Genomic DNA, 18,413 nt, shown 5'->3' on the forward strand with positions numbered 1-18,413 from the left:
GTGTATCTAAGATCTGGACAAAGTATTGTTAGTGACTTCAACGACTTTTTTTCTTCCTGGAGTCAAATATGCTTTCCTGTATTGCCTGAGTAAAGATACTTTTTTTTTTCCTAAACATCTCTAACACGGGCAATATTAATGGGGGTCGTATGCTACTTCTCTCTCAGCGGCATGAATCACACTGATAATATTGAAGAAATGAGTGCTTGTTTCGAAGGAATAATTTTGACCCCATTTCTCTGAACAGGAATTTATATTTTACCAGGATATTGTTTCTTAATAGTTTAGTTCTATTTATTTTCTTGGTGAGTTAGGAAGAAAAACAATATGTTAAAAGATTTGTGACTATACGTTTCAAAGTATTTAAACAATAGTAATGGGGTTTAAATGTATCAAGAGTTCTGGTTATTTTTATATTCATTGATATTAATGTCACCAAGTAGGTAGTGAACAGAAATGTGATACAAAGATAAATGAAGTAGAAATATAGATACAAAAATAGTAATTTTAAAGCAACTTTAAAATAAGCAAATATATCTTTATAAAAGGAAATGGAGTAGAAGGAACAGACATCAACAAATTTTTTTTTTTTTCTACAAGATCTTATATTTTATTACATGCTGAAAAGATGGCCACAACTTAAATTTCCTTTTTTTTCTCCTCCCTAGGCCAAGTTCACAGATGACTGCAAGTTCAGGGAGCGTTTTCAAGAAAACAGCTATAATACTTACGCCTCAGCAATACACAGAACTGAAAAAACAGGGCGGGAGTGGTACGTGGCCCTGAATAAAAGAGGAAAAGCCAAACGAGGGTGCAGCCCCCGGGTGAAACCCCAGCATATCTCTACCCATTTTCTGCCAAGATTCAAGCATTCGGAGCAGCCAGAACTCTCTTTCACGGTTACTGTTCCTGAAAAAAAAAAGCCACCTAGCCCTATCAAGCCAAAGGTTCCCCTTTCTGCACCTCGGAAAACTCCCAACACAGTGAAATACAGACTCAAGTTTCGCTTTGGATAATATTCTTCTTGGCCTTGTGAGAAACCATTCTTTCCCCTCAGGAGTTTCTATAGGTTTCTTCAGAGTTCTGAAGAAACATTTTTGGACACAGCTTCGGCTATACTTACACTGTGTTGAAGTCACATCATTTGTTTCAGTGCGACTGAAACAAAACCTATTTTGATAGGAAGAAAACTGGAAGTCTTTGTACTAATACAGGGAGCACACTGCTTCAGTTCAGCAAGACATAAAGCCTTTTGCTTTATGCTTAAGGGATATTTAGAACTTTGTATTTTTGGAAAGTTAAATAACATGGACTATGTATTTTTCTGACTTTCACAGATCAACCTGAAAGAACATACATGATACATTTTTTATTTTTGGTTTCCAAAGAATATTTTGATGCAGATAAAATATTTTGTTAACTTTTGTTTTTCGTTTCGTTTGTTTCCTTAAAAGTACCTCTACATTGAGCGTTATTTTCTTACTTTTATTATTTTAATTAATATGACATAAGCAATCATTTTATGCTGTTCAGGAATTATAAATGTGTTTATGGCTCATTTGTAATGTGGAAATCTTTTACATTTTTCCTATTCATCGCACTTTTTTTTTCTAGCCATACCTCAGATACTATATTTACTTTTACATTTTAGTATGTTTAAATTCTTTTTTCATGGCACCAAAGGCTCAGCTTGAATTTGTGTGTATGTATATGTAAATTCATGACATTATGTGGAATCTACACCTTTGGTGGCTGGAATATGATGGGTTAGAAGCAAAGATAAAATATAAGGACATTTTGATGGATTTAAATTTGGGAGGTAAGGAAAAGGATTTAGAGGTAAAAGTACATTAAGTTTGCAACATTTATTGAGATCTAAGTCTGTCTTGCCTTCATTTCCCTTTTTATATACCCCTTGCCCTCATTCTTGAACAGCTGGAGGAATAAATTTTATTCTGTCCATCAGGCCTACACTATGAAATTGGAGTGCTTAAAAATACTTCTATGACTCTGTTATCCCACTGTATAGATCCACAGGGAGCAAACACTTAGAGGGAAATGACAGAGAACTGAAGGAGATGAATGGTTTAACAGTTGTCCGTGCCAAGTCCCATTGTCAGGCATATTCTTATTACTCAGTCAAACACTCTTTGAGCTTGCCTTCCTAAAGGTAACCATTCCAGTGAATAGATGTGTCCTTTTATAAGGAAACTTCTGATGTTTATTTTAAAAACTGGCCTTTTGATTGAGGTAACTAATTTGGGAATTCAACGTGTTGAAAATGGCATTTAATTTCAATGTAAATACTGACTGCTGGACATATAAATCACAGAAAATTTAACTTTAGAAAATTTACAAAATTTATTCTCAGTTAATCATTTTAATAAAGTTCTGCAAAATGCAAATGTTTATCTTACATTAGAAATGTGGCAAAAAAAAGAAAACCATATAGCTAATGGGTAAATGTATGGCTTTCATAGTAAGAACAAAAGAGTTCATAGAAATTTCATGGTTTGCATTTAAACATGTTTAAAGTATACTTACAAACTGTTTTTTTCTTAAAGCAAATTATGGCTTATTTCAGTGCACAAACACAAAGTGGAAACATCAAAATTGAACTAGCTACCATATAAGCAGATTGCTTTAATTTGATGGGAAAACAGTACATATACATATATATATATATAAAACATATATATATAACATATATATATAAAATAATAAATTTAAAAAGCTCATCCATCAACTAAAACATATGTATACATTAGTATAGTGTTTTATTATAAAGCCAATTATCTGATTAAACATTCTTTGCACTTAATGTATGATTTTTAAATGGAATAAAGTTAAATGCTACAAAAAATTGAATTAATTTATACTTTAAAGTATTTCTGGGTTAAATAAAACAATGAAATTTTTTAAACAAAGATATGTCCAACTCTCATCCAAATGGCATTTTATGTGTTTACACAGTATAAAGCTAAAAATATGACTCTAATTTATTCTAATCTATTGTTAAGTATTGCACACTGTATACCAAGTTCTTAGGGCACATGAAAAATTTAAGTTGTAAAACAGAAACTAGTAAACATAAGTTCCTAACTAAGGAAGGGAGAGGTGATAATGATGGTCAACAGCAAGCCACATTAATGCATAAGTTGTATAGGCTAAATGTTGCTTGTAGTCTACATTAATCTAAAAAGTAATCATTTACCTTATACTCCTAGTTTGATTTGATTAGCATGAATGTGAAAGCTAGCTACCAAATATATTATGCAAGTCAGGAATCGTTAATTTCAAAATTTAAAGCCAAGCTAAAATTTAAAAAATATATATTAAATTACACTTCTCTTTACTCATCATACACAATGAATTTTTCCTTTTTTTTTTTTTTTATTTGAGCCGGAGTCTCACTCTGTTGCCAGGCTGGAGTGCGGTGGCAAGATCTCAGCTCACTGCAACCTCCAACTCGTGATTCAAGCGACTCTCTTGCCTCAGCTTCCCGAGTAGCTGGGATTACACGCACGCACTCCCACATCCAGCTACTTTTTGTATTTTTAGTAGAGACGGGGTTTCATCATGTTGGCTAGGATGGTCTCCATCTCCTGACCTTGTGATCCACCCAAGTAGGCCTCCCAAAGTGCCAGGATTACAGGCACAACGATGTTTCATTATTGCTCAGTGAAGCATTAAGTTACCTACATCAATTAATTAAATAAACTATGTACAGAAAACATGTATAAATATATGTCTGTACTAATGCTTACAACATTCTAAGAGCGTTCTTGCTTATGTAGCTTTTTATTATTTTAGGTAACTAGAACCACCCAATACTGAATAAAATATTTGATTATGGTTATGTTCATCTAAACACAATACATTTTATATTAATATTTAAGAGCCTATTTTGCCTATAGGTGACAAACACCTCCAGACTAACATGTCAGTTTTATCAATTATATTATGTTTAATTATTTAAGATTTCTTTATATGGAACATCTATAAATAGAGGTTTTCAATTAGATGTAGTAACACTGTTATGTTTCTTTCACAGAGTCTATTTTCATTTCCTTCTAAAGAAACTAATTTGAGAATATAAGTGTATATTAATTTTCTTGATTCTTTCAGCTGAATTATATTGGTCCAGAAGTTCAAAACCATGTGACAATAATGAGGGATACTGATGATAGAAGTTATTCCCAAGTTTATATATATATATTAGAAAAGTTACATATATAAAACTAAGAGTTTTATTTATTTTTAAGCATGTATTTATTGTGACTAAAGATAAAACATCATAAATCTGATAGATACATTTCTTATGAAATCAATTTTGAGATAGAAAACATAATGATTTTATTAGAATTAGCATTTTTTTACCTTCCAAAGGAGGCAGAGAATAAATCATGACTTACCCCATTTTCAATAACAAAATGAAACTATTGCACTAACCAAAAACTTGCCTTCTGGCATCATTTTTACAGTGTCAGCAAATTGTCTCTAGAACTCATTAAAAAAAAAATAAAAGCATATTGCAGACATTGCTGCACTGGAAAGCAAACAATAACTTCTTAAAGGAATTCTACATCTCCTTTAAGATTTAATTCATTGTTACATCTAAATTCTGATAAAGTAAAATCCATGTTAAGCCAATAAAATTTTTAAATAGTTTTGAAAGAAACTTCTGGATAAATGGACAAGGCCTATTTTTTTTTTTTTCTGTCAATCCAATTGTACTGGCCAGTTTTTGAAATAAGATTATATGATTAGGTATTAGTAGAGAAAAAGAGTTACCTCCTCCATCTTACTCTGCCCTATTTGAAAGTCTCAGGGTAGAGAAGGGAACAAGAAGCCAACCCAACCTGAGTAGAGTCAGGTGAGGCATCTTTACATCTAAGAATCTTTATGATATTGAATATTTCAACTGTGCTACACATTATCAATCAGTACTTCAGCAATTATGCAATATAAAGAATATTAGATTATAAATCAAGAACTCTCATTTATGTTTTAGTTTATTAAATTGTTTTTGTCTTTATTCAGACATAAATACCACAAGTCACTCTCTCACACCTGTTTTGTCCTTCACCATTTGATCTCTAACGTGATTTCCAGATTTATCACCAGTGATTGTAGGAGTCTTAAAATGTTGAAAGTTCTACGAGATCATAAAAGGGACATGGTTCCTCCTCTGATGAAACTAAATCTATGTCCAGATGAAAATGGACAACCACATTAAAAAAAAAAAAAAGCTGTCAATGAAGTTACAAACACAGATCTTTTTAAAAGACCTTTTCTTAGTTTCAAAAACAAATCCACTGAGTAAGTGTATGAGATTTGATTAAGACATTTACAAAGCCGGGATCAATTCTGGGCTTAATATTTTATAAAGGATGTAAAATATTTGAATTAACCTGGAGGGGGAATGGTCAGAGTGGTATCATTGTTGATAATAAATAGTTCTACTTAATTAAACATGCAATTTTAAAAACACCTCTTTTGTGATTAAAATTTCCCATTCTACATGAACCCTTCTAGAAATTCTTGAAGAAATATGACTAGTTTCTTATTGGCATCACTCCTTCAAATAAGGATAGCTCAGGACACAATTTTATGTCACCATTCCCTTACTTTCACAAAAATTCAGGAAGTGTTTTCTGAGATCCCTCCTTGCACAAGGCACTTAGCTAGTAAGACATTCTTCAACTTGCTCAGCACTTCTTTAGTAGTTCTTTGTGGATATTTACATCAATGTACTCTTATATTTTGAACTTCTGGAGGGAATATATCTGCTATCATTTCATATTTTCCACCCTAAGATCAGGCTAATAAAAATAACTTAATAAATGCTCTTAGATAAAAGCAAATTTGAATAATGTGTTCCTCTGACTTAAACACTTTGTAGAGCTATTGGATATTCTAGTTATTCACAAAACTTAATGTATGATTATAATTATAGGTTCCTGGCATATGTTAGTTGCTCAGAAATGCTTCTAGGATGTATATAGGTGCTGAATAAAATTTACTGGACAAAAATGATGATGATGGGTAAGAGAACCCCATGTTAAATATAAAATATCTCCTACAAAAAAAGTAAGAACATTCACTGCCCCTCTTCGTGTACTTGAAGTTCTCAAACACAAATTTTTAGACCAGATTAAAAATATCAGGCACTTGCAGCTGCATTTAAGTATCAATGCATGTCATCATATGACACTTCAATTTCACTAGCAATCATAAAAATAGGTTACTATGCAAATCTCAATGCTTTTGCTATTTGTAGGCCAAACAAGCAGTCTAGTTGGATGCCAGTAGGTATCAGTGGGAGAGTAAAGACATTTCTTTTTGGTAATTTATTTCTAGATGTGTTTTCCCCTTTCCCTAGATAAACTCTCTCAGAGAAGACTGACATTTTTCTGTACCCTACAGAGAGATTAGTGAATGCATAATCACACAGTGACAGGTCCAGTTCCAGTGTGTTTCTCATTAAATTCTCTGTCGTTCCCTCTGCGGGAAACTGGACAATTTATCAGATTTTCATACAGGGCGGTGAATTTCTGCTGAGGCGGCAATACAATGTCTTTTACTTTCCGGAGTGCAATTATGGCTGAGCTTCCCCGATAGTACTCCATTTTACGATAGGGCTGTCTTTGTAGGATGTGGGCATTCTATAACTTGTTTCTATACTCTGACACAGGTTATATATTTACATTTTTTAAAGTTAGCTAGTTGTCCTACATTCGTCTCAATAAAGAATGTCTGAGATTAAGCGTACCTGTATACTAGAATATTGATTGTACAAGGAGAATATACAAAGACTTCTCTAACAGTCACCATCTTAATGGAGCATGTGAGAGAATAAGTTTCAATTCTGGAAACAGAAAGTAATGTAAAAGTGTATGTTTCAGTCAATTCTTGTGTTTTTTGCATAAAAGATGCATTTCAAAGGGAAGAAAAATATGTTTTCTGTTTAAGTAATGAAAGAATAACAGTGATGGCAATAACTACCATAAATTTTATCTGTGATCTGAAGTTCCTGTAAATTATGATTAGGAGGAAAAGTCACGCCCATTTAATTATGTTGCCACCTTAGTTGTATCACTGTGTAAAACAACAGATCATCTCTGACAGAGAGTTTAGATATCGTGTTGCTTAAGATTCTCAGCCTTTACCATTTAGTGATCTAACGAACAAATGGGAAAAGTACACACACATCCCACCTTGCTGGTGCAGAGCACAAACCACAAGATCTCTCTACTAGTCAAGGGAGTTTAATGTTTAATGATACAAAATCAACTCAGTGTAGCAAAACTCCAAGGTCCAAAGGAGCCAAGCAAACTAAAAGAATAATGATTTCTTGATTGCTAATAATTCATGGCAGAAACGACTAATAAATTTCTAATAAAAGCATCCACTGTTCATTTAACCCCTTATAATATACCTGGCATTATGCTGGGGTTGTGGGAATATAATTAAAAACATTGTTTTGAGGGAAATTTACATTCTTGCTTATAATATTAGGGAAGTGAACCATAGCTTTAGAACATGATATCCAGTTCTTGGTAGGTTAAAAATGACACTTATTCTTGCCTAAGGAATTTAGTATGTTGGGTCACTGTTGACCAGGATAGACCCCAAAGCTTAAGCTGTACTTTAGAAATAAATCACAAGTTTTAGAAATAAATAAATAAATAAATAAATAAATAAATAAATAAATAAATCACATTTTAGAAATAAATCACAAGTTTTTTGATGCTCCTTTTGGGAATTTTTAGCATTTTTAAATTGTTTAATAACTAATAGGATGTTATCAAAGATGCAAGAAGTTTCTATGCTTATTTAAAGATAGAGATTTAATAGAACAAAAGAAAAATGTCTGTAGGCTTTTCTAATTCCATCTGCTATAACAAACATTTACCTTACAGCTGGGATTGGAAAAGCAACATGATCTGATTTCAAGATTGCTCAGAAATTGGAAAAAAACTGACCTGTGCTTCTCAAATTTATTTCCCAAGACAAGGATGTCTATAGCACAGAAACAATTGCATGAATTAAAAAAATCAAGATGTAATATTAAAGATGGTCCTGAGTCTTGCTTAACATTTCAGTTCTTTTTCTACCTGTTTGCTGGAAGCAAGAACATTGTTAACAATTTAGCACCTTTTTTATTAAACACCACCTCCCACTGCTGGTCTTAAATAAAGGATTATATATATCAGACTTCCTTTGAGAACAGCTGCTCCTTTTTGGACTGCTAGGATTAGTGCAAACAAACCTCCCCCAGGACATTTAAGGGGGTTGGCAAATGTTGCTGTGTCTACTTTGGTTGTTATAGAGGCACCCTTGCAATGGTTTCAGCCAGCCTTCCTGTAAAGTTGGCCTGCAGTCAATAAATATTTCATGCTTCTTTCCCCTAGGGTGTGCTCAGAAGACCACCCTGCAAGTGTCTGCCTCTGTGGTCACAGCTTCATGCTGTGGGCGTAAAGGTGGGTGTGCAGCCAGAGGCAGGATGTGCAGGCAAGGCCCAGTGTGGTTAAAATTTGGGATCACTAGTCTGGCTTTAGGGAATCTGGAGACTAGTTTATGTTAACACTCATTCTAAGAGAGAAAGCATGTCCACCAGAGGATTATCATCAAGGATCAGTGTGACTCACTCAAGGATTAATGGAAGGAAACATTCATAAGAGGTGAGGTTTCAGGTTAAGAGAGAAATAGAAGTCTCTTGTTCTTCTCACCACAGTGTAGAATGTTCTCTTCCCTTTAGAAAGGAGATCCTCAAAGTTTCCAGAAGGTTCCTAAGGTTCCAAAAGGGACCCAAGTGAGAAAAGATCCATGTCTCTTTAACTCTTTAAAACATGTTATGAATCATACATCCAAACAATAATGTACTCAGTGACTGAGTAAACATCTAGTGAACGGAATGATTCAGAGATTGGTCAAGATTTATTAGTTGCTTAAAAAAGAGACCCAAAGGCCAGGGAGGACAGAACCAGTTTTGCTTTGCTTAAGAAAGTAAGAGGAAAAATGAAAATGATGTCGCACATTGATTTAGGGGCCTAATATCACTTCCCTCCATCCTCACAGAGGATGGGTCTAACTGTTGCAAATTATCATTTGGATGACTTGCTTAGTTATTCCCTATCTGTTTTCCATAGACATTGTTTGAGTACCTACTATATGGCAAATATGCCACTAAGTGATGGATGCAGAGATAAATAAGACCCAGTTTCTTTCCTCAAGAAGATTGTAGCCTAGATGAGAGGATGAACAATTAAACAAATATGCTCTATATATCCCATGGGGGAGGAGCTGGACAACTGTAATAAGTACTGCCACCTTACTTTTGAACAGCCCTTTTTAGTTTTAATGTAGCACTTAGAGCATTCAGAGTATATTTAGCTGCCTTGCCAAATTAGATATAGAAGTAAACCACCTAAAAGGAAATGAATGGCTTTGAAGATGTTAGCATTTAAACCTAGGATAACCTGATGCTTGGTTCAGATTCCCTCTTCAGTGCTTATAACTCAGCTGCTGAATATGCAGCTGGTCAAAGCTGTGCCCCTTACCCTTAGGGAACTGCCAAGGTGACATTCACTCCCAGGGTACCCTGAGGCCAATAACTAGCTGATTCAGAAATACAATGGCCTGATCTCCTTGCCACGATTCTTAATCAATATGAAGGACCGTAGCAGCTTCAAAACAGGATAATTTTCTCCCTCCACCCTGCATTTTTTACTTCCTTATGTGTAGCAACGCAGATACAATACTTTCAGTTAAATTTGAATTCCAGATAAACAATGAATATTTTTTTTGTATAAATATGCTCCAAATATTGCATAGGTATCCTGTATTTTTATTTGCTAGGTCTGGCACTACTATGTACTAATGTAACTCTGATGATCACTCCCTGTGAACCTCCTGTGTGCTACTCTCAGCCTCAGAGTGTTGCAGGGAAATCCATTCTCTGGGAAAAGGTGCTGTGGTCAGGAAACACAAGAGAGTGGCCTGGACTGCCAAAGAAGAGTGTGAGGGGAATAAGAAGAGGATCCTCTTTCTGCAACTGGGGATGGGAGCATATTTCAAGATTCTCATGGGCATAAAGAAGTTTATATGCATAAGCAAGGCAAACTTCAAAAGTTTCAGTGGCCATACGAAGCCTAAAATATTCTGTATTCAAAGCATGATCTTGAGGCCTTAATTCTTTGCTCAACCTCCCAAAACATTAGCTGTGTGTGTCTGTACATATAATCAATTTGTGACTTATTACCGATATTTCTGAAAGTCTCAAAAAGCTGATCACCCTTTCTTCATAAAACACATTTTTTACGTGTTTTACAAAGTGCCACATGCACCTGGCCTTTCTACTATCTCAGCAGCTGTTTCTTTTTTGTCCTTTTGGCTAGCTCTTCTTTTACCTGACCTGTAAACTTTGCAGGACCCCAGGGCTCAGTTTTTGCCTCTTTTGTGTTCTCTCTGTAGACTCACTTCCCATGTGATCTCACCTCTGCCTTACATACCAGATGTATGCTGACGACTTCTACATTTAAATCGCTAGTCTCAACCTCTCCCAGAATTCCACATTCCCGTAGCCAACTGCCTGTTGTAGCAATTCTATATTGCTACAGGATATCTAACAGGCATCTGAAGCTTAACATGTTCAAAACTCAACTCTTGTTCCCAAACCAGTTAAGCTTCCAGACTTCTACTATTTAATAAACAGCACGATGATTTATCCAGTGACTCGAGCCAAAAATCTAGGAATCATTCTTGTGCCTTTCCTTTCTCTCATAACCCTCGTCTAGTACGCCAGCAACTCCTTTGGCTAAACTTTTAAACAAATTCTGAGTTCTGTCTCTTTTATCTGTCTCTACTCCATACCCCATCTTTGGCTTGATCTGTCGCTATAGTCTCTCAACTGGTCTCTCTTCTTCTCACCATAGTGGATTTTACAGAGAAGACGAAGTGAAATTTTAAAAACAGAAATCACGTCTTTTTCCTGCTCAGAACTCTCCAGTGGCTTCCCAGCCCACTAAGATGGATCTAGTCCTTTCCTCACTCTCTTGTTAAATCCCCTAGTCTCTTTGACCTCACTAACTCTGCTTTAACCCAATGCCCGGAATGCCTTTCCCCCAGTTGTTCAGCTACTCTACTCTTTCCCTCCTCAGAGATGCCTTCCCTGATGACTGTTTGAACTATCTTCCCCCACTTACTCGATCTCATCTCCTTCTTATTTTTCTTAGTGTATTTTTCATGCTCCTTAATTATCTTGTATACTTTGTGTTCACTGATTTCCGCAGGGTTATATAAGCAGTCTGTTCCCCGCCCCTCCCCCCCAGTAGGATGTAAACATCTTGTGTAAAGACACTTTGCTAGGCTTCTTCACTGCAGGATTTCTGGTGCCTGGTGTGGACCTGCCACAAAGGAGGTACTCGATATTTATTTATTTATTTATTGGAATGACAATATTCTCTATTCTAGAAAAGGCTAGAGGGTTGAAAGTGAACTACACAATCAGCCAGAATGAGTCGTCAAGCTTTAATTCTAATAAGCTCTCCAACTGGAATACTAATTTGTCTGAAAGTGCAATTCATTCTCTGGCCAAACATAAAAAAACCTCACAACGATTCACTGATTTTTCAGTAAGGCAAATTTTGTAGAAGGGTTAGGAAAGCCTTAAACCCTAATGTGGCATCACCATGTTTGCAAGCTCCCCTAGACAATTTTCTATGCCCTTGCTGAATGTGATCAAGATTCTAAGGATCTGCTTTATGATAAACAGTTAAGAGCTCAGCACAAAATAGCATATTAATATTAATAAATATCTGTATGGCCTAAAACTGAGACATTCACCAACAAATATGCAAATATATAACTACTCTTTGATTAATTTTAGGATAATTCCCAAAAAGTAATATGAATATTATACTTTTCTCTTTCTACTATTAAAAAATGTAATTGACACATAATTGTACATATTTATAGGATACAATCTGATGTTTCAATACAAATATATGGTATATAATGATCAAATTAGGGTAGCTAGCATATCCATCATCTCATATATTTATGACTTTTTTGTGCTGAGAACATTCAAAAGCCTCTCTTCTAGATATTTTGTATTATACAACACATTATTGTTAACATAGTTACCCTATTGTGCAACAAACATTAAAACCTGTTCCTTCTATCTAATTGTAACTTTGTACCTGTTGACCTACATCTCCCCATCTTTCCTTCCTCCCTCCCCTCCCTATCCAGTCTCTGGTTATTACTGTTCCACTCCCTGCTTCTATAATATCAACTTTTCTTATTTGTCTTTCTGTGTTTGACTTATTTCATATAACATTATATCCTCCAGTTTCATTCATGTTGTCCTGATAACAGGGTTTCATTTTCCTTTATGGCTGAAAAGTATTTCATTGTGTATATTTGCCACATTTTCTTTATGTGTTTGTCCATTGTTGGACATTTATTTGGTCCCGTATCTTAGCTATTGTAAATCATGCTGCAATGAACATGGGAGTGCAGATATGTCTTCAACACGTGTATTTCTTCTGGATATATCCCTAGTGGGGAGATTGCCGGACAATAGGGTAGTTTTGTTTTTGATATTTTGAAGAAATTTCCTTCTGTGTTTCATAACTGCTGTACTAATTTATGGTCCCCCAAACCATGCATCAATGTTCCCTTTTCTTCACATCCTTGCCAACAGTTTTCTTTTGTCTTTTCTGATAATAGCCACTCTAACTAGAGTGAGGTGTATCTTGCTGTGGTTTTCATTTGTAGTTAGCACAAATGATTAATGACATTCAGCATTTTTTTCATATACCTGTTGGCCATTTGTCTTCAAAGTCTACTAAAAATGGTCTTTTGCCTATTTTTAAATTGGATTATTTGGGGTTTTTTGTTTGTTTGTTTTTGTTGTTTTGTTTTTTGTTGTTGAGTTGTTTCCGTTTCCTTTATATACAGGGCATTAATCCCTTGTCAGATGTATAGTTTACAAATATGTTCTCCTAGCCCATAGATTTTATTTTCACTCTGTTAATTGTTCCATTCACTGTATGCAAGCTTTTCCATTTGATGTAATCCCATTTGTCTATTTTTGCTTTTGTTAGCTGTGCTTTGGAGGTCTTACTTAAAAATATTTTGCCCAGTACAGGTTTATCCTATAAACATTATGCTGTGCAGCATTTCTTCCAGTAGTTTTATAGTTTCAGGTAATATTTATTGATTGAATGAACGAGCGAAATTAGTTTTGCTACAACAGTTGTTTTGAAAACACTAATTTGTTTCAACTCCATTGATAGAATGGAAAGCAATTTGAGCATAATGTAAATTTTGTGTTGACTTATATGCAACTTCATCTGTAACACTAGATATTTCAGCTGAACTGAGCTATGTGGAAATGTAAAATATACATATACACATACCTCATGAGATCAATGAGCCACACCTATTCATATCTGGTATTACAATTCAACAATGTTGTGGACTAAATTGTTTCCTCTCAAAATTATTATGTTTAAATCCTCACCCCTAATATAACTGTATTTGGAGATAGGGGCTTTAAGGAGATAATTGTGGTTAAATGAATTCAGAGGATAAGACCCTAATCCACTATGACTGGTCCTTAAAAACAAAGAAAGAGACACTGGAGGTCTCTTTCTCCCCATGCATAGAAAAACAGCAAGTGAGGACAAAACAACAAGGCAACACTCAAAGCCAGCAAAAGAGCCCTCAAAAGGAATTGAATCTGCTGGCACTTTGAGCTTGGACTTCCAAAACTGGGAAAATAAATTTGTTGTTTAACCCACCTAGTCTGTGGCATTTTGTTACGGCACCCTGGGAAGACTAACACAAACCACTTGACGATAGCTCCCAAGCTTCAACCCTTTCTATTGCTATCCTAGCCATGCAGCCCAGCATGTGTCCTTCTATTGTCCATGTCTTTAAGCTTTTTTGAATTTTTCCTCTGTTCTCTTTTCTTTTTCTCTTTCTTTTATGACAGAAGTTTTTTTCTCATTTAGTTTATTTCTTCTCTTCTTCTTTTACACAGAACAAACTAGAAACTTTAGTACAAGCAAACTTGAGACCCTTTTAAAGGTAAGATGCCCTATTTATTATAGTATTTGTGTATTTCTTAAACTTTTAACATGTTTAAAACTATGTATATTTTTATTGGGCTCCTATTTTTTCCATGTCTCTGATGAACGTTTGTTTTTTAGTTTTTATTTATTTATTTATTTTTATTTTACTTTAAGTTCTGGGATACATATGCAGAGTGTGTAGGTTTGTTACATAACTATATGTGTGCTATGGTGGTTTGCTGCACCTATCAACCCATCACCTAGGTTTTAAGCCCCACATACATTAGCTACTTGTCCTAATGCTCTCCCTCCCCTCTCCCCCAGCCCCCAACTAGCCCCAGGGTATGTCCATGTGTTCTCATTGTTCAACTCCCACTTTTGAGTGAGAACATACAGTGTTTGGTTTTCTGTTTCTGCATTAGTTTGCTGAGAATGATGGCTTCCAGCTTCATCCATGTCCCTGCAAAGGACATGATCTCTTTCATTTTTATGGCTGCATAGTATTCTATGGTGTATATGCAACACAGTTTTTTTTAATCCAACATAGTATCGATGGACATTTGGGTTGGTTCTGTGTCTTTGCTATTGTAAAACGTGCTGCCTCATGAAGGTTTTGAGTATTAATCACTAAACCCCATTTTCTTATGAGTCCTGTGGTTTTTATTCCACAATTTTGCATATTGCAGTGATTTTTTAAGAAATATATGTTGGGTTATAACAGAAATGACTGGTTTTTACCCTCACAAAAACCTAGTAAGTTAGAAAAATTTATCTTTATTTTACAGATGAAGCAGAAGTTTGAAGCATTAGGTATCAGCCACAGTGGGTTCTTTACTGTGCCAAATACACTTTTGTCTTGTTCTGTCTTGTATCTTCTGATATTAACTTTTATTTTTTAATGTTAGTAACCAGCTTTAATCTGATTAACTTTTAAAAAATTATATTTTTGTAGTATATTTATCTTGGTCCAAGGAAATGAGGACATGACCTAGATAATTTAGGTCCAAAGTCAAGTATTAACCATATGGTCTAGATTAAAATTTTAAATAGTCTGTCCTTCTTACTAGACTCAATTAATTGAGTTGGCAATTGCTTGATGCATGCTTCATTTTATTTTCTAGGTCATATATACATTATTAAATATATCAGTTTCAAATTAAACAGACTCAGCAGCAATTAAAAATTAATTATATTAACATTTAACGATTTTAAATATAACTTTAAGAAGCCATGCATTTTGTTATCAGCTAATATTTATCAAACTTACTATATGCATATGTGTAAAAATGACTAGAGAAGTCTTATTCTTCCTCTGGTTGTTCCATGTGTTTTGTCTTATTGGTTGTATAAGTTCTTTTGTTTGTGTGTGTGTGTGTGTGTGTGTGTGTGTGTGTGTGTGTTTTGATACAGACTCTCACTCTATTGCCTAGGCTGGAGTGCAGTGGCATGATCTCAGCTCACTGCAACCTCCGCCTCCCGCGTTCAAGGAATTCTTCTGCCTCAGCCTCCTGAGTAGCTGGGACTACAGGTGTGTGCCACCACACCCCGCTAATTTTTGTATTTTTGGTAGAGACAAGGTTTCACCATATTGGCCAGGTTGGTCTCGAACTCCTGACCTCGTGATCCGCCTGCCTTGGCCTTCCAAAGTGCTGTATTATAAGTGTGAGCCACCAGGCCCAGCCCAGTTGTTTAAGTTTTTTAAAGCTGGGAGCCATTTGTGTTCACTGCTCTATAAAGGAAAGAGCTGAGACTGGCAATAGAAATCTATTCTTTAGCTTAGCTCTGCCACAAATTAACTGAAAGAGCTTGGACATATTATTGGGGTTTGACCTGATAAACTGTAAAGTATCCCAGTAATAAGATCTGGGTTTTCTGCTGCTTCTACTCTAGCTTGGTTTCCGAATTGAATATATTTAGGACTGAACTATCTGTTCAGACTGTAAATGTCATCATGGAGAACTCTGTTCTTTCACCATAATTCCCCAGACCTTTATAAATTCCCTTTAGAAAGACACTGTTGTATAGATATGAATAAAAGGAAGTCTTCTTTTAGAATACACAGTCAATCAAACTTCTGAACATGGTGCATTCAGAAATGATCTATTTAACAGTTATAAACTGTTGAGATGGGGGGAAGAATGCCAATAAGACATAGTTTAATTAGTACAGTTGATTAAATGGACAAAAAATTAACAAACATTTCTTCATATCATTTTCTGGTGTAAGTCAATTCTCAAAGGTCTTTTAACATCATTCCACTCTGGTGTAGAAAGAATCAATGAGATGATTTCTATCTTAGAAGAAACCAAAAACATTAAACTCTCTAATGAGGTTTAAATCTTACTTTCAACTTGACTCTCCCAAGATAGAGCATACCCCCACCAATCTCTGATACAGAAGCTCACTTCTTTTCTAAGACTCTTTTTTTCTTTCTCAGAATAAATCCTTTTCAAATGAAAAGAGAAAGAGAAGGAAAAAAATTAAACAGTTATAAACACAAACATGACAAAAAACCAAGGCAAAGATAGAAATGTATACACAAAGACATAAGAAATTGGAGTAAATTGCTGCTAAGGCACTATCTAAATATAAGCTTTTATAAAAATATTCATTGGTGGTAAGCATGTTGGTTGACCAGCTGCTACATTAATTATAATTTAAGACATTTAATTAAAAGCTCACTAAAGTGGAAAATGATGGTAATAGCCCTTATAAGAACTGATCTTAACGTGTGCTTAAATATTTCTCTGATAAGCCACACATTCAGTAGTAAGGTACTCATTCAAAAAGCATATGATCTTGTGTCTAAGAGCTTTGTTAAGACCACTTTTCCACATATCTTGAGTAGAAGAAATGAGAACACCATTGTCAACAGCAACAAAATGAGCAGACGACTGCATGCTACAAAAGATGGTTTGTTTTGTCTTCAAAATACAATTGAGGGAAAAATAAAGGGCACTTGAAAAACGACATGCATATTTTTAGCAGAAGTTATGACCACTCATATGATTTAATAGAAAATATGTCACATCTACATAATAGCTTCATACTTGCTATTGTGCTAATTGAACTATGTACTTTTGACGCATTCCCCATTCATCTTAAAGTGTGGGTAACAAATGATCAAAGTCAACAGTCACAGCAATTGAACACACTGGATATCTTTCTTCTATGACTCTGAGTCAGTCTTCTCAGTGGATTACTAAACACATTCCAGAAATCTCATAAGTTACTACTGGTTTAAAAATGGATATAATTAAATATGAGTAAACCTACCGCAGAGCTTGATGTAATCTTCAGGCTAATTAACACAAACTATTTACAATAGACTTTTATTCCACTTTTTTAAAGATTGCATATATGTTACTACAAGTTCATAGACCTTACCATCACAGAAGTGACCACCTCCCCAACATATTCATACAAAGAAAGGAGATATCTGCATTGTTACAGCTCTAGGTAAGGTAGATCCAGTAACTGTGGTTGTAAACTTTAACCAGAGTCAGTCTAAGATCTGGGAATCCTTAATGAATTCCATTATTTAAAGGTTTACCAGTAGATACTTCTGGGTTTAGAAATGTGATGATTTGGAGCAATAACTTCCAATACTTAAGATTGGATTGCCTCATCTAGGTTGTTTTAAAAATTGCAATGTTACCAGCTGCACTCCATGGTGAGGGAAGAGATAATTAACTCCCCAAATTGTCTTTCATTTCAGGTCTGACAGAGTGTTATTAAATTCTTAAAAATAAGGCTCTTTTTCTTGCTGTCTCCTAACTTGCTCTTAACTCAGACACTAACTTTCTGTATAAGACTTTCCATGCTATGTGAACTAAATAGAAGACTTATGAAAGGACAGGACATTTCTGGATAATTTGCTGTATCTTTGCATTCATATTCAATGCCAGGTACTGTGCTGAGTGCTTTCATCTTCTTTCTTCAATTCTTATGACAATGGCATGTGTATGAGTAATTTTCTCTCTTTTAGGTTTAAGAGACTGAGGTTGAATAATTATATAAATTCCTATGGTTCACAAGGCAAAGCTCAGAATCATTTATTCTCTCCTGTCTTTTAGTTCAATGTTAGAAGGATAGTTGTTAATTACTAAGTTTTAGTTTATACAGTATCTTCATCTTTGATATATATACTCATAGTATATTACATAGTTCAAAACCTAAATTTTTCCTCCTTTATTGAGACAGATATGAGGGTGCTCTAGATTTAGAAAAGAAGAGCAAATGGTCAGATGTAAATTTGGTTCACTGAGCCAAAACAAGGAAAGTGTATGAATTTATGTTCTGATATAAATGAATTGCACCAAGCAT

The 18,413-nt window shown here is 34.7% G+C and overlaps 1 protein-coding gene across 3 annotated transcripts in view; it reads left to right on the forward strand.

The window, feature by feature from the left end:
- FGF5 (fibroblast growth factor 5) overlaps window positions 1-18,413 on the forward strand; it is a 43,088-nt gene that overhangs the window by 18,757 nt on the left and 5,918 nt on the right. The window contains exons 3-4 of one of the 3 annotated variants that reach the window (XR_010339465.1): window positions 669-1,819; window positions 14,057-14,103. Coding sequence is in view for 2 of the 3 variants with exons in the window: in XM_012447068.2 (XP_012302491.1) it covers window positions 669-1,016 (348 nt within the window). In the remaining variant the exon portion in view is untranslated. Of the gene's footprint in view, window positions 1-668; window positions 7,707-14,056; window positions 14,104-18,413 lie in introns of those variants that run through there. The other 2 variants (XM_012447068.2, XM_012447071.2) reach the window with 2 other exon arrangements.

The sequence above is a fragment of the Aotus nancymaae genome, unplaced genomic scaffold (genome assembly GCF_030222135.1).
Source record: "Aotus nancymaae isolate 86718 unplaced genomic scaffold, 86718_ANA_hifiasm-v0.15.2.pri h1tg000006l, whole genome shotgun sequence".
Lineage (NCBI taxonomy): Eukaryota > Metazoa > Chordata > Mammalia > Primates > Aotidae > Aotus > Aotus nancymaae.